The sequence below is a fragment of the Hippocampus guttulatus genome, chromosome 9 (genome assembly GCF_054856545.1).
Source record: "Hippocampus guttulatus isolate MCC_2025c chromosome 9, RoL_Hgut_1.0, whole genome shotgun sequence".
Taxonomy (NCBI): domain Eukaryota; kingdom Metazoa; phylum Chordata; class Actinopteri; order Syngnathiformes; family Syngnathidae; genus Hippocampus; species Hippocampus guttulatus.
Window position 1 is genome coordinate 1073402 of NC_141269.1, and position 22394 is coordinate 1095795.

The 22394-nt window shown below is 48.6% G+C and overlaps 3 protein-coding genes across 7 annotated transcripts; 2 read left to right on the forward strand and 1 right to left on the reverse strand.

Moving 5' to 3' along the window:
• Nucleotides 1-64: 64 nt before the first annotated feature.
• On the reverse strand, nucleotides 65-11326 carry sh2d3a (SH2 domain containing 3A). 5 transcript variants are annotated; one of them, XM_086120940.1, is made up of 17 exons: nucleotides 10669-11326; nucleotides 9719-9836; nucleotides 9349-9407; nucleotides 9080-9237; nucleotides 5886-5919; nucleotides 5599-5715; nucleotides 5376-5519; nucleotides 4494-4684; nucleotides 4335-4420; nucleotides 3702-3806; nucleotides 3452-3612; nucleotides 2659-2835; nucleotides 2244-2521; nucleotides 1851-2022; nucleotides 1677-1788; nucleotides 1056-1241; nucleotides 65-971 (listed from the first exon to the last, which is right to left on the reverse strand). In XM_086120940.1, exons 1-17 carry the CDS (start codon nucleotides 10756-10758, stop codon nucleotides 778-780), a joined length of 2382 nt encoding a protein of 793 aa, XP_085977066.1. In that variant the 5' UTR covers nucleotides 10759-11326; the 3' UTR covers nucleotides 65-777. The 5 variants fall into 5 exon arrangements, with proteins under 5 accessions (XP_085977066.1, XP_085977065.1, XP_085977068.1 ...); XM_086120939.1 differs by having other exon boundaries at nucleotides 4494-4783; nucleotides 10669-11323; XM_086120942.1 differs by lacking the exons at nucleotides 9080-9237; nucleotides 9349-9407; nucleotides 9719-9836; nucleotides 10669-11326 and adding an exon at nucleotides 6072-7743 and having other exon boundaries at nucleotides 4494-4783.
• Nucleotides 11043-14930, forward strand: LOC147199708 (uncharacterized). The gene is made up of 7 exons (XM_086119147.1): nucleotides 11043-11094; nucleotides 11295-11347; nucleotides 11845-11961; nucleotides 12513-12571; nucleotides 12685-12750; nucleotides 12840-12948; nucleotides 13667-14930. Exons 1-7 carry the CDS (start codon nucleotides 11043-11045, stop codon nucleotides 14021-14023), a joined length of 813 nt encoding a protein of 270 aa, XP_085975273.1. The 3' UTR covers nucleotides 14024-14930.
• A 1954-nt stretch (nucleotides 14931-16884) lies between these two features.
• Nucleotides 16885-22197, forward strand: hapstr1b (HUWE1 associated protein modifying stress responses b). The gene is made up of 4 exons (XM_086120957.1): nucleotides 16885-17350; nucleotides 19422-19502; nucleotides 20933-21208; nucleotides 21488-22197. Exons 1-4 carry the CDS (start codon nucleotides 17152-17154, stop codon nucleotides 21736-21738), a joined length of 807 nt encoding a protein of 268 aa, XP_085977083.1. The 5' UTR covers nucleotides 16885-17151; the 3' UTR covers nucleotides 21739-22197.
• The last annotated feature ends 197 nt before the right edge of the window (nucleotides 22198-22394 follow it).

The following is a 22394-nucleotide window of genomic DNA, read 5'->3' on the forward strand; positions in this document are numbered from 1 at the left end:
AGCCGCACGGGTTGCGGCGTGTTCATTGGTGCCGACTGTAAATCTCAGAATCATGCAAGACGAGTACAAAAGAAAAAGATTTACTTGGCAAAATGATTTACACAAGAGAAACAAAAAACAACCGGTAGTGTGACAACAGTAGCTCAGTACAACAGATGTCCGGAATCGGCGAGAAAAAAAAAAAAAAAAAAAAAACGACCACAGGGTAATTTTGTAGGGGACAACTGCCTAGATAGGCTGCGGTTAGATGACGACGACCCGTCTGTCATGTCTCATTTGACGTTTGTACACCCGCTGAGTGGGTTGCAACAGTTCTCCACCATTGCTCCCAGAAGCAGATTGGGCTCAAGTTTTGTCACGTCAGAATTCACATTTTCATCACAAATCTTTTTTGGGAAGAAGCCTCGATGGGCTGTGGGCCGATTAAAGCCTGACGCGTCGACTCGTTGAGATCATATCATCCGGGTTGGACAAAAAGTTTTCCGTCATGAAGTTTGTACAACTGCATAGTTGGGCTGCGGTCCGATTGACGAACGAATGGTCCATCGGTCGTAGGTCAATAATTGCAACTTTGTCAAAGGCTTCTCTTATGTGTCAGAAATCATATTTTGATCATAAAAGGAAGGGGGGGTGGATGGGCGGCGGGGGTTGCGCAACTGCCGTGATGCGCTGTGGTCCAATTAAAAACGGAATTGCGCACAGGTATTACTCGTGGACAAAGACTTCTCCGTCCTGCTGAAATGCCATTTTGATCATTTGAACGCTGTTCCCACGGTCTCAGCAGAGAGGCTGCGGCAGTTCGGGTCTGATCTCGACCGGTTCCAGTTTATCCGAGAGCACGCAGAGAATTTTGTCAAACTTGTCGTGGCGTTCCTTGCCGTCCGCTTCCGCTCCCGATTGGCCCCAGAAGAGTCGCAGGGCAAATTCGGTCCGGAAGGCCTCCAGCATCTCGGGGATGGGCGTCCAGTCGCCTAGAGGGGTAGCGGCTCCATTTAAAAAAAATAAAATAAAATCAAAGACGGCTATGTGCGCTGCGCACGTGCGTGTGCGCGTACTTGCGAGCAGCTCGCTGGCGCGCTGCTGGTGTTGGTGCGAGTGCGCGGCGTGTCGTCGGGCCGCCTGCAGGAGGTCGTAGAGCATCTCGCACCCTCGCAGGCTGTCCTCCACGGGGTCCTCGCCCTCCATCAGCAGCAGCACGGGAACCAGGTGCGGCACGGCCACCGGACCACCCGAAACGCACTCTGCACACACAAAACAAGACACGCTTGAAAACACACCTCTTGGGCAAAATGCCGCATTTTGTATTATAAATAAGCCCCACTCAAACCCCCCCCCCCCACCCCCACCCTCCGATAAAATTGCCAAATCTTACACTGACGGTATCGGGCTAATACCGGTCCAGTTTCAAGGTTTTGGGTGCTCAACCACTGATTGTGAAGGCAAATCCAATCTGACATTTGGGCAAGTCCTCCTTGCCAGTAGTTGGCGCTTAACGACGGCCGCTGTCAAAATTTGTCGTCATTTCGATGATTTGATGTATCAAAGGTCGGGGTGGCATCGCTCAAGAGAGAATCCTCAGACCGGTATGGGTCCCCAATGAAGTGGTCCCGAAAAGCCGCCCATCCCTGCTGGGGACGTCATCTTCACCTTGGGCTTTGCGCGGCGGGTGGCCTTACCGTCGCTATCGTTGAGCGCTTTCATGAAGGGCTTGAGGGTCTTCTCGAACAGGACGGCGCTCTCCGTGTGGTTCCTCCGCAGCGAGCGCCACGTCATCTCCAGCCGCACCACCTGCACCCAAGCGCGCGCCATCAGGCGTCGGCTCCGCGGAACCCGGCGAGCGCGCGGCCCACCTGAGGCATGTCCAGCGCCTTCATGACGGCCGAGAAGGCGTAGAGGTCGCGGGCGTGGTCCTTGAGGGCCTGCGCCACGAGGATGAACTTGTGCAGCACGGCGGCCCGCTGGCTCACCGTACCCGTGCAGCCCAGGATGTCCACGGCCACGCCCAACGCGATCAGATGGTGCCTGCGGGGGGGGGGGGGGGGGGGGGGACGGCGGCCCTCAACGATCACAAAGTCAACGGGCGGCGCTCGCCTTCATCGCGCCACGCCCGCTCGCCGGAGCCGGCTCGCCCATCGGGTGACGTGGGCAAATGCTAATAGGGCGGCGGCCGACAGGGGGCGCTCTAAAACGTCTTTGGGAGCACCCGGGGCACAGTATGGATAGTTGGGGCGAGGGCTGGGTACCTCTCGAGCAGGTCTCGCCGCAACTGTCGGCCGTGCGGCAGCGTGATGAGCTCCAGGCCGGAGGCCACGCCCATCGCCCGCCTCTGCTCGGCCGTCACGCCCGCGATGCGCGCCACCTGGCAGTCCACGCTGAGCATGTGCAGGGCGGTGGTGTTGGGGTCCGAGCGGTTGAAGAGCTCCTTCAGCGCAAGCAGCACGCCGGGCTCCAGCGGACGGTTGTTGTCCGGCAACAGCAGCGACTCGAAGCGGTCCAGCTGGAAGCAGGAGCTCCATTCCGTCTGCCGTGGGGGCGGGGGAAGGGGAGACGTTATCGAAAAAGGAGAACTTGCGCGGGGACGCGGCACGCGGGTCCAGATGGAATCTGGAACATTTCAATGCGACTCTGGTACAAGGGCGTTGGTGTCGTGCGGAGAACCTGCGGGCGTTCAAATTGTTCCTTGTCGGGCAGTCGCGGCAGACGGGGGGGCGCCGCCTCGCCACCGTTGTCGTCCTCCAGGAAGCCGAAGGAGGTCTCGGTGATCCGCGCCCGGCTCTGCCACTTTTCCTCCGCTCGAAGTCGATCGACGTGACCCTTGCGCCGGGACTGCGGCACCTGAAGGCAACAAGAGCGACCCTTTCGCACTGCCGCCGTGAGTATTTTGATTGATTTTTTTTTTTTTAATCAACCGCAGTAACATGGAATACTTTGGGGAGTCAGTCCAGTCCAGTATTTTTCTCCTTCTTGCGTGAAAGGGACTGACATTGAAAGGGCTGGATTTACAGAATGGGGGGGGGGGGGGGGGGCGGGTTGAATTGATTGATGGCATTTCCATTCGCTTGAGTGGTGAAAGATGATTTGAGATATGAATATTTCGTAAGTCAAGGCACCACTGGATTTGTATACGTCACCAATAATTCTGACAGATTTTGTCCGTCTTCAGATCGTCAAAAATCGCCCACTTTTTTTTTTCTCACCATAGATCACAACTAAAGAATTTTTGCTGATGGCTCCTTCTGTTCCAAAGTTAAATAGTAAAGGACAAAGTACTGTACAGCAGTCCGAAATTAATATCTTTGTTGGAGTCAGCGTTAAAGCCACCAAATAAATCAGTTCTTTTCTTCATGATTATTTTTAAACGAATCGGCCTATGAATCGATTCTCGGAATTTTATTCTGCCAAATATCGGAATTCACGATCGGGTCCTAGTTTCCGCGTGACGGTGTCCGACCTGAACGACCAATTCGTCGTAGAAAGCGGACGGGTCATCGTCCCGATCCGAGGGCGCGGCGGGTCGGGGGGCTTTGGGGAACACGGCGGAGATCCTGAGGGGCTTGGGGGGCGCCCGGGAGTGCAGCTGTCTGTCGGACCCCCGCAGCGTCACGCCACCACCTAAGCCGACGGGACAAAACATTTTCAGGCACACCGTCAGATGCAAAGATTCTTGCGCTTTCGATCGAAGGTGCGTGCGCGCGCGTTACCGGGGTGACGCGGCTTCGGGCTGAGAAGTGGCTCGCTCCCTGTGCGGAACACCGGCGAGATGGGAGGCGGGCCCATGTCGTCTGATTTGGAGCTTTGAGGAGCGCCTGCGTGGGGGAGAGTACGAAGAGTGATGCGCCGCTGAGGGTGTGGACAAAAGTATTGAGATAGAGCTCATCATTTGCCTTTTCCGCCTGTTTTTTTTTTTTTTAGCGCCACGTACCCCTTGGCAACATCTCCACAGTGACGGCGCACAGTTTGAATCGTTTGAAAGCATCTACAGTGTTGGCATCAACTGTAAATAATTTTGTTTTCTGTTTGACGTCATTAGCTCTGCTTTTATGTCAGAAACCTGTGTTTTTGCTGGAAACAACCCATATTCTAGTGCCGATTACTAAACTCCGGGAAAACGTTTTGTCTACACTTCTTTTTGGTAGATTGTGTGTTTCAACCGCAAGCTTGATAAATGTAGCCGGATTGCATTTGAAACGTTTCAAATAGTTCATTTTTAAAATAATGGGATGTGATGCCGTAATAGAATCTTGACTGACTCCATTCGACGAGTTTACTTGTACTGCGGGTGACCCAATACTTTTTGCCCATCCTGTACACGTGCGGTTAAATGACGGGCGTACCGGGCCTCAGGTTGCTGTCCGACTGGGCCGACTGGAGCGAAGGCCTGCAGCCGAGGTTGTCCAGGTTGCCGGGGTGACTCCCGCTCCTGCCGCACGGGAAGTTGAACAGTTTAACGGCCGGCGACGGTGGACGCCCCCCCCCCCCCCCCGCCCGCCCACCTGAGCAGAGGGTTGATGTTCAGGGCGTCTCCCAGGGTGCTGCTGAAGCTGAGCCGCTTGCCGCGTTCGTGTTGGGACTTCCCGTCGGCGGATCTCCCGGCGGCGCCCTTACAGTCGGCGCGCTGTCGCTCGGCGATGACCCGCAAAGGGAGCGTCCTGGTCAGCGGGTGGAAGACGATGGCGCCCGAGGCCTGCGAGATGGGCCGCCGCCCGCCCACGTAGAAACGGATCAGAGCTGGAACGTTGTCGAAGCGGTCCTCCTCAAATTGAAACAGCTCCCGGGAGTAGCCCTGTCTCACCAAGCAAACACCCACGGTGGCCACGCGTCACTCTTTTGGGACCGCGTGGACGATCACAACTATGAGGGGATATTCTTTTCAAAAAGAAACCTCATTCTGTCAAGTTGTTTTTGGACAGTGCCACACCGGGGCAAAGAGACCAGAACACTGCACGTTCCCCTGAGTCCCCTCGACTATATCATTCAAACTAATGTTTTAAGTATGTATATCGTGTTTCTCCTTTGCCCGTTTCGATGAAAAGAATGCATAGTGTCGAGGACGATGGGTTTATTTGCCACATTTTCTGCATTACCGGGGCTTTCTGCTTGACTTCCTGTTGGGCGGACGTCTTACTTTGAAGGAATACGGAAGTGGACGACGGCTGACGAGACGGCGAATTGATCGCGCCGAACGAGATGATCGCGAACAGGTAAAACTGATTCACAGACGACAAAATTAACAGTTTAAAGATACTTTACCCGGTTGAAAGTGTCAAAAGGGTGAATATTTGTGTTGATCTGTCTATCGATTCGCGTTTGTGATGAGAATATGCGCTGAACGAATCGCACTTTACATGTCTGGAGTACAGAAAATGCCGTGGCACCTTTTTGGGTCTCAGCACCACTCGTATGATCTTAAAGTGCATGGGCTCGTTCCTCCAGTAGCAGCTGAGGACGTAGTCGCCCGCGGACGAGCTGGAGTCTCGGACCAGGAAGTCCCCGTCCCTCTCGAAGAGACCTTCTGCAGCCTGGAGGACACGCCGTCGGTTGCATGGCACGTTTGCATTTTCGGTCATATTTGCATGAATTCCCTGTCATTTGTGACACCTCTCTGGTGAGGGGCCCGTGGTACCAGGCGTGGCTCCTGGGGTCCTCGGTGCTGAGCTTCAGCTCTTCCTCCAGCTCCTTCTTCAGGGAGTCCATCTCCTTGCGACCCCCAAACACCTGCGCGGCACATCGCTAGGCGTCAACTGTACGGCAAAATGTCACCGGGCGTCCGGTTCACCGCGGGTCATCCGAGTGTCGAATGTGAGACGCGCCGTTGCCGCAGCACGTGAGCACGCAATGAGTGTCCCCATGCGTCAAATATCCGTCACGCGCGGCTGTGCGTTTACCTGGCTCAAGTATGCGGCGACGCTCCTCCTTTTGCTGCAAAACACAGATTGAACAAGTCGTCGTGACCGACGTTCGTTCGGATGTATTCTCACGTGTGAAAGTGTCTATTTTTCAGAAATGAGCCCTTTTTGTTTCAGAACTCACTCTCCAGCGTACGCGGCGATCAAAACACAACAATCTCGTACTTTTTTAAAACTACCGGCTCGTGGCGGCGCATGTGTGGCACTCCCATATTTTTCCTTCCGATATCCGAAGCGCCTGTTTTCCAGAGACAAGCGGACTGTGAATAGTCTCCCCTTTTCCCGTCCGTCCTTCCTTCCTCCCGTCGCCACCTCGCGCGTCAAGGGAAGGCTCCGGGGCCGAGCTCAGTGCCAGAACAACCTTGGATTCGCCGGGTTTTGCGGTGTCCGCTCCCATGACGGCACAACGCCTCACTCCGCCATCCCCTTTGGAAAACCGTGATCGAAAGGGAGCCGTTGATGACAGTCTAAGGACTTTATTTGGACTTTTGACACGGACAACAATGTCGTAGCTGTTCCCCGTTTCCGGCTGCGATTTGGAGCTGATCCTAACAGGAAACGCCGTTGAGAATCAATAGCGCGTTAACGGAACATAGGCACTGAATGAAAATAATGCAGCTATTTTAGGGATATCAAGTAAGTAAACAAATGTTATTTCCAGGACAGTGTTCTAGTGCCAGGAAGAAAAAAAACATACCTTATTGTGGCACAGAGTTCGAATCCTCGGGGTAATATGAGCAAAATCGTGATGTCCTCACATAAAAATTTATTTTACCCGGCAGATGCTAAAACAGCGAGTAGCCGAAAATGATCAAAGAAGAACAGATCTGTATTTTTGCTTCGACGAGACTTGTCATGCTTCCAGGCACAAGCAACCTGAACCTACGTCACGAGTTGCAAAGCTGCTGTCATTAAAGTTAAATCAAAAGAATGAGATGAAGAGCTGTGGCCTAGCCGATTTTTTTCTGAAGATAGGAGCGTACATTTGAGATGTCAATGAATTGATCCGTTCTGACACCTCTACGAGCAACCTTGACCTAGGCTACTGCTTGCAAAACTGCTGTTATTAAAATGTAAAAAGGTCAAAAGCCATTAAAAAAAGTGAATAGTATCGTCACACCTCCTAGAGTGAGTGGTTTTAGTTTATTTTAGTTGTAAAGTACAATATTGGGAACTCGGTGCAGGGCCCGGGGCTCGAGATAACCTGACCAACGCTACTTTTGTCAATAACAGTTCCACAGAACATCAGAAGTAAAAGAGCAAGTCAGGTCAAAATCGTCACATCCTGTTTGAGGGGCGTTGGTCAAGCACACCTGAAACACCTGAGCACACGCGTGCTGTGTCAAAGTCTGCCTAGCAACAAATACCTGGTTGGCCCATAATAAATGCCACGCGAATGTCACGGAACCTTGTTGCGTTTCTAATCCAAATCGCGCAACAGTTTTGGCGTGAAAAGGTGAGACAGGAGAGACCACGATGGGGCGCGCTACTTCCTGGTTGATTCTTTTTTTTTTTAAGTAAACACCGAATAATTACAAAAGCTTGACATGACTAAACTCACACGATGTCAGTGCGTTAAATAATATTTAGGCAGAAAATATGCTCTCTCGCACAAACTTGTTTAACATCTCGCGCGAACTCGCGAGTTTTGTCCCGCAACAACTCCACCAGGGAGCAATGGTGGCCTTCCCGACAGGCGTTCACAGCTCGCTCGTCTCGCACATGGCGACGCTCCGCGGTCCGAAAGGAACTCCGAGAGTGAAACAAGCCGACGAACCTTCGACCCGAACGCTCCCAGCTCGCCGTCCTCTTCCCCCCCTCCTCCCTCAGTTCATCTCCCGCCCGCCTCCCTCCCTTCGGTGCCCTCGTGTTCCCACAAGCCTTCCCGGGCACTCCCCCCAACTCCGCCCCGGGCCGCGGAGCGCAAACGCCGCTATCTGAACACATTCCTCGGATACCGATACGAGTCGGGCTGCCTCTTCACCTGTCATCAAGTAGGCCGCCGCAGAGTGTCTATCGCACATTTCATACTTTATCAGGACGGACTTTTACATGACCGCAATACAGTAATCCCTCGTTTGTCGCGGCAAATGGATACCGAAATCACCCGCGACAAACGAAAATCCGCAAGTAGCGACCCCCCCCCCTTCCCCAATAGGTACATGTACATGTGTATGAGTATAAAAAATATTTATAAGGCCAAATTTATTGGTATACATGCACGTAGAAGTCGATTTTGTAGTAATTAACATGACTTAATGCTGTATCCTAATAGATTTAAACATGTATACGTTTGGTTAGGTTAGTGTATGAATAACAAAATACAGTAAACATATTCATGTAGTACTTTATATGTTGCTCGATGTGACTCGCTGTTGTTTTGCTTGCTGACTTTCGCTGCTTCTCGAGGACCGTTTGCGGACTTAAAATTGTTTAATTTTATTTATTAATTTTTTTAATGAATATGTTTGAAAAAAAATTGGCATGCACCGAAGCCGCAATAAACGAACCGCGAAATAGCGAGGGATCACTGTATTTTTAGATCTTTTGTTCAGAGGACACCAAGCTGGTGCCCGCGGGCATCAGGTAGACCCCAAGCGCCACATGAATTCGGTAGAATAATTTTTTTGTTTGTTTTGGGGTGGTGAGGGGGGGGGGGTGCAGCAAGACCGATGTCAAGGGAGAGAGCTGAAATAAAGGAACAAAACGGCGGTTAAATGTCCTCCATATGTTCAGAATTAAGGACGTTTTTACATTTTAAAGGCGTCAACAAGCGTGCAAAAATGTCACCTTGTGTGTCATTCACAAGAATGGGATGGTCTGCGGTATCATCTAAAGAAACGGGTGGACGGATGGATTGAATGGATTCCACACATACACACTCAGACGCACTTTGACTTTGGGGTGGGATATTAATATATCTTTTGAAACCCCCAAAAATGAATCAAAGGGGCTGCTGAACATGTAATGTGCATTCTACAAATCTGAAGCAGCATTCAGCTGTTCTGCTGCTGAGATCGATTTTTCTTTTCTTCTCGGTCAATCTCATGATCTAGGATGTGTCCACCCAATTGTGGGATTTCACATTTGCGACCGTATCCCAGCTCACTCGGGCTCTTCTCTCATTCGGCAGGACGTTTTTTTTTTCTCGAAAGCATCCGCCTTGCGTTTACCTGCGCTTGCTCTCCCGACAGCCGTCCAGCGTGCCATAAGCGTGGTCCTCGTCCAGGGGCCGCAGCTGCGAGCAGGAAGCGGAGAGGCGGTGCTTTTTGTCAGCGCGGTGGAGGCGAGGCAGGACACTCTGGCGGAACAGATCCTTGCTCGGCTTCACCTGCGAGAAGCGGTAATCGGCCTTTTTTGTTGTTGTTGTTGTTTGCTTGTGCGTGCGTGTTTGCACGACTTCGGTCACTGCGGTTGCACCGGCGTGTGTCTGTGCTCTCACCAAATCCAAGGACGAGCCCAGCGAGTGCTTTCTGCTCACCCGGCGTTCCATTTGCACACCTGAGAGGATTTGGGGAATGTGAACGTTTGCTGTCAAGTCAAGAAGCGTTTACGTCGCGTTTACAAGCCCAAAACTGCCGAGTGCAAAAAAAGTCGGGCTCCATCCGTTCATCCCATTTTCTACCGTTTAAGAAGGCCGCCATTCTGTAAGATTGAGACTGTTGATCGAGGGGGAAAAAAAATCCCACTTTTTTCGTAATGCTACCACGTTAAAAAAAAAAAAACACAAGTCGTTCTGGCTTGGGAGTTCTTGATCCTTTGGACTTAAGCATTGCGCATATTTGCAATTGCGAAAACGCTGAGCGCTTTACCCAAGTGAGGCTCCAGCTTCTGGCGGTGTCTCCAAAGCTGAGTCAGGATGGTTTCTCTGTGCGAGGCGTCCTCGATCCCCGCCTCCTTCAGCTCGTGCTCGTTCACGTTCAGCAGACCCTGAAATCACATGGAGGGGACTTGAGCCTCCATCGGGGGACTTTTTCACCCCACCAAAATTTTAAAAATAATAATAAATAAAAATCATTCTCATAATAATCCGACTTTTTATTACCCACAAAATAAACTTGATTAGTGTAATATTCTCACTTTTTGGGGGGGGGGGGGGTGGGGGAGCTAAAAAGTTCCAAAAATCTGACTTTTTATCCTGGAAAATTGTCTTATAATGGGAAAAAAGCCACGTCTCGTGAGAGATTTCCACTTTTTATCTCGAAAAATCTCACCTTTTCTCAGCTGTTTGTATGATATATGGACGACACCCCCCCCCCCCAAAAAACAACTTTCTATCCAAGAGACACAACTTTTTTTTCATGAAAACTTATTTTTTGTAATACTGTAGTATGATTTTTTTTAAATATTAGACTTTTTTTTCACTCAAAAATACAAAAACGACTTTTTCTCTTGGGTTGGTTTTAATCTGGGGGGTAATATAACAATTTGTGAAAGATTTGCACTTTTTATCGGTAGCATATGAGCTTTTTACTCTCTTTGCACATGTTTGATAGATAATTTGACAGGTTTGATGGTGAATGAATTAAAAAAAACAGGAGACAATTTCAAATTGAGAGTCTGGAAAATGAACAGGATTTGCAAATCGATTAGTGCGATGGCTTGTGACATTTAATGTTTTGTTGTTTGTTTTTTTCCGAAATAAAATTAATATAAAAAAAATAAAAAACAGATCCGGGCCTCTCATGGCGTCCGGGCCAGACTTGCAGCTCCGGTTCCAGCCGTACAAAAACAATACGAATGTCGTTTTGACGTACTGTACCTCCAGCCCGTAATATTCGCTCTCCAGGGTCTTTGTGTACTGGGGCAAGCCGATCTGCCGCAGCCACCAGGCGATGGAGCGATTATTCATGTCTGACTCGCACAGACGCAGACCATCAGGAGCAGAACGCGGCGGCCGACATGACCACTCGGGACTTCCGGCGAGCGTCGCGTCGAGCCGTCGGCGCCGCGTGGCGAGGAGTTCCGGGAGCGCTTGCCTGCGATTCTTTTACTTTCTCTCGCTGTTCGCCGTGTCGACCTTGTCATCGACTGTCCGTCTCTCGACTTCTCCCCGCTGGCAGGGGAAGCCAATGGCGCGGCACCGCCGGCCAATGGGAGCGCGGGGACGGCAAGCGGGTCCGGGCGGATCCCGGCATGTCGAAGATGAGGCCCGTGTGTAGAAATGCAGCTGTGCAACGTGTCGCAGGTGAGACGCGGGCGAGGGTGTGAGCCAAGAAAAATCATTCTAATCTTCTCGTTGCTGCGTTGATATTCATTCCATAATCGACAAAGTAAATTATGGCACTCATTCAAAATGGAAACCAGTGCTGAGCGCCTTCTGTCTGCCGGGGCCAAAGAAGACATTTCGGTGAGATGGAGCATCCGCCCCTCCCTCCGCTGTCACAGCGGCGCCCGCTCGTCCTCATCCTCCACCAACAAGGAAGAAGTCGTCTGCTCAGGTGACAAACAACGCTCAGTGGCGGGCATTTTGGCCTCTGGCAGCAACACTTACTCATTCTTGCCACCAGGTGGCAGTATTGATCACACTCATAAAATGCGACTTCATTCTGGTGGGATTACAACTTTGGGCGTTTTCACCCCAAAACAATTTTTCGAGAGAGAAAAAAAATTCACATTCGATGAATGGACGATTAAAATCACTGTTGACCTACTTTAAACGCAACTTTTTTTTCCTTCTGACTCAACACTGCCCTCTACTGCCGCCTTTCGTAATTACAGTTATGCCAAAGTTTGACGAGCACTGACAAGCTGGCCACCCCTACCCATGAAAAAACATATTTGAGGTATTTTTAGTCTCAAGCATGTCTTTGTCCCCAAAGCGAAGGTAGCCAGGATTCATTGGCTTTCTCGTGAAACCGCAAACTAATTTTCAGCTTGACAGATGCCACGCTTGTAATGATCAAATGCATCGGTAACCTTGTGCGCTTCTGTCCAGTTCCTGTGCCTGAAGAACATCCGGACCTGCCTGGGCGTGTGTCAAAGCAAGTTCCAGCTGAAGAAGAGCGAGCTGTTTGATGCCTTCGACCTGTTCGACGTGCGCGACTTTGCCAAGGTGTGTAGGCCAGCGCTCGCCAAGTCCGCACCAATCACCAGACTTGGCCTCGCCAAATCCAAACAAGAGGTGGCGTCACTGGCGGTGGTATTGTTTTAAAACGGGGGTGTCAAATTCTTTTTTTTTTGTCACGGGCCAGATCGCATCACAAATTGGTCAATGATCAGTTTTGAAATTAGAAGCCAGTAAAAAATAAAAATTATGTTTGTTCCGTTTTCAATTTCTTTTAAAAGGATGGTCGCTTACAAAAAATGTAAGCAGTCCGTGTTATTAAAAGTCAGCAAAGAGTCACAAAGACCATTTGCAATTTTTGGTATTTTATGAAGAAACTTTTCACGATTTGCCTTGGCGGGCCACAAAAAACAACGTGGCCGGTCACATATGGCCCATGGGCCTTATTTTTGACACCCATGTTTTCTACACTCATTCGCTCATTGATTTTTTTTTTTTCAATTCCTTTTCTTGAGTCATTCAAAATCAACTCTGACAGCAGAAATAACACCTTTCAACCATTCGGAGAGGTGACAAATGTGCTTCGTTGGTGCTCACAGGTGCTGAGCACTTTGTCTGTCCTGTCTCACTCGTCCGTCGCGACACAAAAAGGATTCCGGTGAGTAGATCTTCAAATTAAAATAAGAATACTAATCCCAATCACGGTAAATGTGCGCATGCAGTACACACGCTGCCACGTTCTCATCACGTTCCGCCAATGCCGCCCCGCAGACCTTTCCCTTTGGGAGTCGACATTTACGATGACGACATCTACAACGGCCTGTCCGACCAGATCGAGTAAGCGAACGCCTTCGGTTACGATGTGAAAGAAGTCAAGTGTGCGTCGTCGTAAAATGTGCGCCATCCGGACGGACGGTGTCGTGCAGCGACACCGTAGATGAAGCGGACGATTTGTACGACTGCGTGGACGACGAGGACGCCGAAGGGGATGAGATCTACGAAGACTTGATGAGGACGGTCGAACAACCCGAAATTGTGAGTCCCCTCGTCTCCCGCTTTTTCCATGCCCCGCCTACCGATCGACGCCATTTGCCAACGCCGACTGTCGGTGCCGAACAAGTCCTTCGGAAGAACGTGTTTGGGTTTCCGAGTAGGAGCGACGTCATGACGTCATTGTAGACCAGGGGTGTCAAACTCATTTTGCAATGTGGGTCACATACGGACTCGGTCAATGTCGTGTGGGCCGGGCCATTGACATTATACCATACTCTGCAAGAAATCATCAAAATATCATGTCTTTAAAGAAGCATTGGCACATTGATACTGTCTCCTGTGTTGGGTCTGTGTCAGTGACAGACTGAGACTGCTGTTTTCTTCTCTGATCAAAACAGTGTGCCTCCTAGCGGATAATCCATGAATTGCATTTTATTTAAAATATTCGTTCTGTGTCTTTAATGCATTTTATCACCTTTAAATTATCCTGCGGGCCAGATCGAACCTTCACGGGGGGGGCCAGTTCCGGCCCGCGGGCCGTATGTTTGACACCCCTGCTTTATGGGCTGCAATACTCATTACTATCACTGAGGTTTCGCGGGCCCGAGAAAACTTGAAGCTTTCTTCGGCTTTCTCATCACTGTCATGGCTTTAACTTTTGGTGATGAGGTAACATTTCTCCTTTTTCTCCTCCCCCTTTTATTCAACGAAGGCTGCCAATGCCATATTTGACAATTAGCTTTTTTTCCCCCCTCTGTAGTATGTGCTTGTGAAACCAAACCAGGGGGAAGTGCTGAAGGGCGTGTTTGTGCCGTACTGTGCCAGGTGCGGGCCCACGCAACCGGAGCAAGCCGTTGGCATCGTAGGCGCCGTCATCATGCCGCACAACATCCGCCTTCACTCGGCGTTAGTCAAAGTGAGAATTGTTTTATCAAGGCCACCGCGATTCATCTTGCGTTCGATTTTTATGACACACATTCCGGCCACTGATTTTGCTTCTCTCTCAAATCTGATTCTCGAGAAAAGGAAAAGGAAGAGTTGCAAAACCAGCGATAGAGAAGCGAGACTTGAGTTTCATTCCCCCGGACATTGTTCCAGGTGGCGGTCAGATTTATGAGCTGGGCTATTGGGGATGATGTAACAATCACAATTATTATTTTTTTTAGGCAGCCTGGTGGTCCAGTGGTTAGCACGTCGACCTCACAGCGCAGAAGTGCAGGGTTCGAGTCCGGGTCTGGCCTCCCTGTTTGGCAGTGGCGGTTCTCGATCAGTTTCACTGAGGGGGCCGGGCTGGGGCCAGGGGTTTCGATGGAGGGGCACATTCAACCCAGGGCTAAAAAGACAGATTCGAAATCTTATTTGACTTTTTATTTCATCAAACCTTGAAAGCATCATAACATTACAGTGATGAGAAAAAAAAACAGTATTAGGAGGGCTAAAATATCTGCAAGCGTAACAATACGCCGAGTCCATGGTACCAGCCTTCCTTGAAGCTCCTTCTCCTGTCCCCCATCAGGGTCCTGGGAAACTGTTTTAGGTCCGGCTGCATTGGCGGGTCCTCTTTACTCTCTTGACTGAACATTGGGCAAGCCTCCTCGCTTTAAAACCCGCCTCAAAACTCACTTGTATTCTTTGGCATTTGACTCAGCACGACTTTGATTTGTTCTCGGTTTTGCTGTTCGGTGCTTTCTACCGTCTTTGTTACCGATTTGCTTTACTGTTTGTTGTATATGTTAATTGCACAATGTACAGCACATTCCTTTTTTTTTGTCTGCAGCGATGGCTGTTTGAGAGTGCTCTAGAAATACAGGTGAGTTGAGTCGAGTTGAGTTTACATCTACTGATGTCTGTGGACAAAGACAAACCAAATAAATGTAATCACAAGTTCTGCATGGACGCAGCATATACACTAACCCGCTACACTGACATTGCTGAGGCACTCAGACATACACAAGTGTCTAAAATGTATTGATTGATGCTATTTATTTATTGTATTCAATAAATATAAATTAATACATTCTCAAGCCTGACCAGAGACTAAAATTGCAATACACTGAAGCTAAATATTTTACATGCATCCAAATTTTAAAAGGCAATGTCTTATATATTGTTCCTGTTCAATAAGAATTCAAATAAAAAGGGATACTAAAAAAGTTACTCGCGTGCGCGCGCGTGCACACGCACACACAATCCCGTGTCCTCTGACTCGCACAATTATCAATTCAACGGAGACAATGTACCTTGGGTGGAATTTGCCATTTCTGGAAGAGGGAGGGGGCGTGGAGCAGAAACGGAAAAACCCGGGCCTTTAAGTGGCATCAGTTTGAAACAATCTTTTATTTTCACTCGGATACAAGCACAAAGAGACAATGTGCAGCTCGAATGGAATGCAGACCAAATGTCATGTTTAAAAATACAAAAAACAATCTATACATGTAAATGGGAAGCAGGATGGTGTCTTCCCGGGTGTTTCTTTGGGTACGACATCTTTTCCTGCAGTTCCGGAGATTTGATATCAGCATTTCCCAACCATCATCACACAACTGGAAGTCACAAGTACATTCGACAAACGTCATCTGCATCGGGCTGAACGACGTGGCTTGAACAAAATCCCAATCTTATTTCGCCTTTTCACCGATTTAGCTGACATAGAAATATCTATCTATCGAGGGGGAGAGAGAGATTTTTACAGATCATGTGAAAATAAGTATTTATATGCGGAAAAAAAGCCCCCCTTTGGCATGAATGTAAATATGATTCTTGATAGATATACTGTATAGTTTTTAGTTTCGTCGAAAAACTTGTTGACCTTTATTGAACCAGGTCAAAAACTCATTGGGATTGACAATCTCTTTTGCAAGAGTGACCCGTCTTCCCAAAGCAATTTAGAGATTGACCGAAAGCTAAACGAAAAGCCAAAGCATCGTTTCTCTTGATGGAATGTCAAAATGTTCAACAAAACGACACCTTTTGATGAAGGCAGCTTGCATGAGGGCAAGAAACACACCACACCGCCTGGCAACACGTGGCAGATGTTGGAGAGGATGCGGCACGTCTCGTCCGTCTGTCAATCAATTGTGATGGCAATTTGGCATAGAACAGCGCAAAATGCCAGTCACTGTTTTTACTATTGAATGCTGAACAGTTATTTTACGGATGAGCAAATTTGCACTCGTCTGTACTCTGTGTAGCTGCTCGCGCTGACCTTCACCACCGCCCAACAAGATAACATGAGAGCACAAGATGCGGAGGGGTGGGGGTGGGGGGCTCCCTTGACAGATCTGTGAGCTGTTTCCCTCCATGTTTTTTTCCTTTTCTTAATAAATCTCATCATTTTTAATAAATACTTTCGTTGTCTCGGTGCAAACTTTTATTGAAATCTTACAAACTGTCAGTATTTAAGAATAAATATAATAAACAGAATAAAAATGTACGTGAAGGAAAGCCTTTGAAATTGTGAGGATTTGTTTTGCATTTAAAACTCTGACGTTTCACTGTTTTGCTATAGTTTCAGTCAGTTTGTGCTTAGTTTTTATTTAATACACGAAACATACGGCAGTTTCGCTCGAAAACAGGTTAATATAACAACGGAATCTTCCTTGTCCTCGTTCCCACGAGACCACTACGTACTCGTGGCGTCACCTGGACATTAAGGCTTTCGACCGATAAACGTTTACTCGCCAAAATCCACCTGTAAATAAGGTGTTATACTGTATTTACAACGAACAAGGGTGGAATTGAACAGGTTTTCACAGGCCTCTTGCTGCCCCCTGCCGGGCACAGTGCGATAAAGGCGCCAGTTTAAAAAGCCGAGTCTTCGGGGTCTTTTTTGTCATTGCCTGACCAATCAGAGTTTGTGTGCTCAGTGTGTCACCGCTTCGCTGATGACAATTACTGTCCAGCCCCACTGAGCCCTGCTGCGATGCCAGTGTAGCCAATCACCTTTCGGAACGGACGTGGAGGGGTGGGGCTAAACGCAGACATTCTCGTGTTGTCATTTTAGTGCGGTAATGTGTATGTATCGTGCACATCGGGCGAGCTATCCGACAAACACAATGCTACTCTAGCGCTAATTATCCGTGTCCCACCCGCCCCCTCTTCGGCGCTAGAGGCCCGTGGAACATTTTTCTCTCTCACAAAAAAAGAAAAATCGATCAAAAACCGCTAAGGACCGGCGAATCCCTGCGAGGAGATCGCACATCTCAAGTGGCCGGTCGGGTTAGCGTCGAGGCTAACCCGTTCGCCATGGAGGAACGGAAGGAGGAGGCAGAAGCAGAGATCCAGGAGCACGGCCCGGAGCACTGGTTTTCTAAGTGGGAGCGCCAGTGCCTGGCTGCCGCCGAGCAGAGCGAGCCGCTGGACGACGAGGAGACGGAGCAGAACCAACAAAAGCTGTGGCACCTCTTCCAGAACTCGGCCACGGCGGTGGCGCAGCTCTACAAAGGTAAGGTTCACGATGACAGGCGGGTGGGGGGCAAGAGAAAATGAGGGGGTGGGGGTGCACAAAGGATACCGGCGAACGCAGGCTAGCCGATTCTTTACTGCCTTTAACTGAACGCCAGCTCCCCAGTGACTCTATTTTATCTTTTATCGTCGCGTTGGAACTATCGTTGCCGCTAAACGCTTTTTGAGTTACTCCAACCGGGCTCGTGTGGGCTCTGTGTAACTCTACTCTACCGTTAGCGGTTAGCATCCAGTCGGCCACATTTTTTTGGCAAGTATAGCCACGCAGAAGCCGGTGGGTCGGCAAGGAGAGTTTAAAACACATACTTTTATCAAGTGTGTTTATATGACCTAGAAACGTGTTTATATGTCCTCGGCTGTCGCCTCTCGGATGCTAAGCTAATGCTACTTTGCGGTAATGTGAGCAAAGGAGTGACCAGCCAGCCCTTGTCCTCCCTCCTCCCGTTTGGTCTCTGTGACATGAATTTTTGCTATTTATTATGAACGCATTCATTTGGCCTCAGCAGTGCTCAAATTGTTCACATTAGTTCTTACAAAGAGCAGACATTTGACTGTGGTGTGGTAATCTCGTCAATGTTGGCTATACATGCCGGGATTAGGGATTTAAGAAGGGGAAAATGTACCATTCCCTGTAGTTGAATTCCATGTTATGCTCTCCAAATTTAGTGGTGTGCTCAAGATCACGCGATCCAAGATAAAGACTTGGCCGAGACCAGAACTCTTAAGACCAAGTCAAAGACCATAAAAGTCAATGAAAAAAACAAAAGTCGACGGTCCTTTTGTCTTTAATTGTAATTCTTCTTTGAATGCACTTCACAGTCTCTCAACTCTTTCAAAGGACATGATGCTAAAATCTCACATTTAAAAAAAATAAGGGAAAAATCCTGGTACGTACAACTCCCGACTACTTTACAGCAAATTGTCAACATTTGATTCCAAATTGAGAAAAAAATAACCAAGTGATACTAATAGTTGCACCAAATGTTGTCTTAATAGTTTGGGGTTTTTTTGTGGTTGAAAACCCCAGGAGGAACTTTTGAAAGGATGAAAGACAGAAAAACAAATATAACAGGCGGGTTTTAAGTAACCACCGGCGGCTCATCGTCTTTGATCAGATTAAATGCAAAGGATTTGCCTTAAACGCGGGCCGACTCTGGCCAGGACGTCCTTACGCTCCAGATGTTTGTAACCTACAAAAACAATCACAACGCGTTTTCATTCAGGGACTGGCGGATGATCGTTCACACAGACCTCCCAACTGCTTGAGGTTTGGTTGTTGTCTGTTCGAGCTGTGCGATGATGTTTTTTTTCCTCCATGCTTCGCTGCGTATCCCTGCTGATGTCCACTGCTTACACCAACAACAGAGCGGAGCTACTTTACAAAAGCTAAGTCAGTGTTGGTCACAAAGTTTGCCTAGGAGGCTTTTCCAACCACCTTAGTATTGACGAACCCCCCCCCCCCCCCCAAACTTAGTAACAAGTATTATTCCACTTGAGAAACAGACAACAGGAGCAGAGTGATTTATTTATCCACACGTTGGAAACTTTTGACCCGAGGTGTGTGCTTCTAAATTGCAATTTTTTTTGCCAGGTTAATTTGTATTATTCTTTTTTTTTTTTAAGCATTGTGTTTACACCCATGGTGTGAGGGCCACTTTCCAAATGGAAGAATTTATTTTCACATTAAAAAAAAAAAGATGCCTTTTTCAGATGTCAACAAGTTTCCTGGCATGAAATATGTGCTTACGCAGTTACGCAAATGCTGAAACCTGAACCCAAACCAGCTGTGGTACAAAATAAACATGAAATGCAATTAAAAAGTCCAACCGTAGGTTTGGCACTTCCTTTAAACTAATTTAAAACATATTCGATTTAGGATTAAAAAAAAAAAAGTCTGACTGATGTATTGGCCAATCTTTTTCATTGAATGTTGCTTTTTTCTCTTTTTGTACAAGGAAAGGAGGAAAAGAAGGATTCTTATTGGAAATGGGATTTTTATCGGGGGCGGGTAGAGAGTGGTGGCTGACGCGTGTGTGAAATGTGGTTCGCAGACCGAGAATGTCAGCAGCAAGGCCTTTCCCTCTGGGTGCCCTTCCAGAATGCAGCCACTGCCGTCACCAACATGTACAAAGGCGAGTGACGACATCCTATTTCCAGTCATTTCTCTTTACGGCAATCCCTCGTTAATCAAACAAAGGCTTGCGGTCCAAAAAGAACCCGCGCGATAAGCGAATTCTGCGTAGGAGTCGTCTTTATTTATTTATTTTTACAATTTCATCATATACGATTCAATACTGTATTGAATGAAGTCAAAGGTGACACTTTTTTTTCCTCCCCAGGCCCAAGCTAATTGAAAGATTCCCGTCAAAGATCCCGTGTGTTTAACCGAGCAGCACGGTGCCGTGTCTGAGGAAGGTCCGCTAGCCTAACGCTAACTCACAGCGCACGACTGTATAGACGGGCTTCGAAAACTACCATCGATGATCCGGTGTTTAAATACTGCCAAAGTCAAGTCCAAAATTGGGTTTGCTGCTCTCGAGCGCTGTCGTGCAATGCGGCGCCCCGGTGGCCACATCACACAGAAAATAAAAGTATTTGTATTGGACTGAATTGCTCACGGATGCCACCCAATATTTAGCATGAAAAAAAAAAAAATCCCAAATCAACCTCCGATATTATACACGGCGTCGTGAAAACAAAAAAAGTAAATCGATGGGCTCTTCCGTCAAAGTTGTTGGTGGTGGCGCGGCCGCTAACTTGACTCGCCTTGCCGACCGGATCGGCGGTGCCCTGTTTGAACTTGATGTTGCCATCGCAAATGCTTGCCACCGACTTCGACGCAAACGGCATCCTGAGTCATAGCCACCATGTGCTTATGAAAAGCCTCGAATAAATGATGCGGACATTGTTTGGTATGGCGCCTGTTGCAGCGATGAGCGGCTAGCCTCAAGCGAAGCCCGCTCTTTTTTTGTAGTTACTCTCTACGGCCACTAGATGGTGTCAAGACTTATCTTGATTCTATTTGTTGACTGGTGTTGCTTTTAAGGCATGTCTTCCTTTTATGCGTTGTTTGTATTTATCACTATTCAATTTCCTGTGGCCTATACTGTTGACGCCATTTAAAAGCATTTCCAAGCAAAAGAGTTTAACAGTTAAAGCAAAGAAAATGAATAAATGTGCACATTTTGACATTGGTAATCTCTTTACGCTACAAATTTTGAGGCTGTATCGGTCTTTTCAAGCGTGTCCATCGAGTGTTCTTCCATTTTTTAATGAAATTATCATTAAATGCCTTTTCACAGTCTTCTCCGGGCATGTTTCATGTAAAAGTCTATTCTGAAAATTAGCCAATATTTAACAGTAAACCACAAGTTGGTTTCACGTTTAATGTAAAGTCAATGCCGAGTATTTTTTGGGTGCTCCTTAATGAATGGGCAATCTAGCAATTGTTCCAAATATCAGTAAAACTAGAGCCAATTTAAAAAAGTAATTTTAATAGTGTGCATGTTCACCCACAGGATTTTGCCCTTCTTCGTGGTAAGAGCGTTTTGTTGTTGTCCAGAGAGCACGGAGGCCCGCCAGCGCAGCTACGACCTGGGGATCCAGATCGGTTACCAGCGCCGGAACAAAGAGGTGATGGCCTGGGTGAAGAAGCGGCGGAGAACCATCCGGCGGGAGGACCTCATCAGCTTCTTGTGCGGCAAGAACCCTCCTCCCAGGGCGGCCCGGGCCCCGCCCCGGGGGGCCATGGTGGCGGCCGGCCGGCCGCCGCCGCCCGAGTCGGGCAGCTCCGTGGAGACGGACCTGCAGCCCTTCAGAGAGGCCATAGCCTTGCACGGTCAGTACGAATACGGTTCACGGCGCCGCGTTTAACGGGAATGTAGCGGCTACATTTTCAAATTAGCATCTATCCAACATTCCAAGAAATTCACAATGTCCCGTCCACGGTGAACTACTTGGAGAAGGAACCCGCGGGGTAATTACATGGAAAGTTTTCTGCACCTGAACCCAGGAGAGAGAAGGAGGAGAAATGGCAGTAAAAAATGGTGGTTTCACCAAACACGAGAGTGTACGAATAAGTCCCAAGTGGAGACCTAAACATTCGCGCCTCCCCCAGGTCTCAGCGGCGCCATGGCCAGCATCTCGGTGCGCTCGTCAGGCCCGCCGCCTGGCTCGCCCACCCACCCGGCGGTGGCGCCACCCCACGGCCGGCGCCGCAACGGCCTTCACGATGTGGACCTCAACACCTTCATCGCCGAGGAAATGGCCCTCCACCTGGATTCGGCTGCCAACCGCAAGCGGGGCTCCGCCCCCTGCAGCGATGTCATCACGGACTCGCCCACCCATAAACGCAACCGGATGCTATAAGTGACCCCCCGCCCCCAATCCCCCGCCACCACCGATCCAAAGAGCGGCCAATGAGAACTGAAATTAGTCCGTCCCTCCCGGCCTCCGAAGCGTCATCCTAGCTGCATTGCTACGTGAAATAAAAGTGAAATATTAGACTTGATTTTGACACACGCTCCACCGTTCCCGGCCGTGCGTGTCCCATTACTTTTGGTTTCCAGGCAACACATGCGTTATTTATGTTTACACTCGTGTTTACATTGGAAGAAACCCAACACATCAACAACCAGTTTTGTTTTTATTTTTAGTTCACACACACACGCTTTGTGATACAATCTTTATGTAATGTGTGTAAATAACAATAAGAAACACGTAGGTGTTGTTCCTATATGTGGTAAATATTGTAAAAACAAAACAAGGTAATGAAACTGGGGATGTCCGTGTACAACCCATTATGACAATAAAGGAACTACAAATGTGGCACGTTGTTGTTTCTATGTATTTGTGTGTGTGTATGTGTGTCGGCGCGGTTATATAAAATCAGTTGAGTTAGTTTGACTGCGGTGGGTGAGTGTTTTTTTGTTTGTTTGTTTGTTTTTAACAAGTCGGCAAACTACAATTAAGGGGCGAGGGATGGCACCTGAAATCCGCTTGCACAATCATTTTCTTCTTTTCCC

Coding starts and splice junctions, on each gene's coding strand:
- LOC147199708 (XM_086119147.1), top strand. CDS start 11,043: ATGTCGAAGATGAGGCCCGTGTGTAGAAATGCAGCTGTGCAACGTGTC. Junction 12,572..12,684: donor GCGACACAAAAAGGATTCCG/GTGAGTAGATCT, acceptor GCCGCCCCGCAG/ACCTTTCCCTTTGGGAGTCG. Junction 12,751..12,839: donor GGCCTGTCCGACCAGATCGA/GTAAGCGAACGC, acceptor GGTGTCGTGCAG/CGACACCGTAGATGAAGCGG.
- sh2d3a (XM_086120939.1), bottom strand. CDS start 10,758: ATGAATAATCGCTCCATCGCCTGGTGGCTGCGGCAGATCGGCTTGCCC. Junction 4,421..4,493: donor AACATCAACCCTCTGCTCAG/GTGGGCGGGCGG, acceptor CCCGTGCGGCAG/GAGCGGGAGTCACCCCGGCA. Junction 2,023..2,243: donor CGGCGAGACCTGCTCGAGAG/GTACCCAGCCCT, acceptor CCCCCCCCGCAG/GCACCATCTGATCGCGTTGG.
- hapstr1b (XM_086120957.1), top strand. CDS start 17,152: ATGGAGGAACGGAAGGAGGAGGCAGAAGCAGAGATCCAGGAGCACGGC. Junction 17,351..19,421: donor GGTGGCGCAGCTCTACAAAG/GTAAGGTTCACG, acceptor TGTGGTTCGCAG/ACCGAGAATGTCAGCAGCAA. Junction 19,503..20,932: donor CGTCACCAACATGTACAAAG/GCGAGTGACGAC, acceptor GTTGTTGTCCAG/AGAGCACGGAGGCCCGCCAG.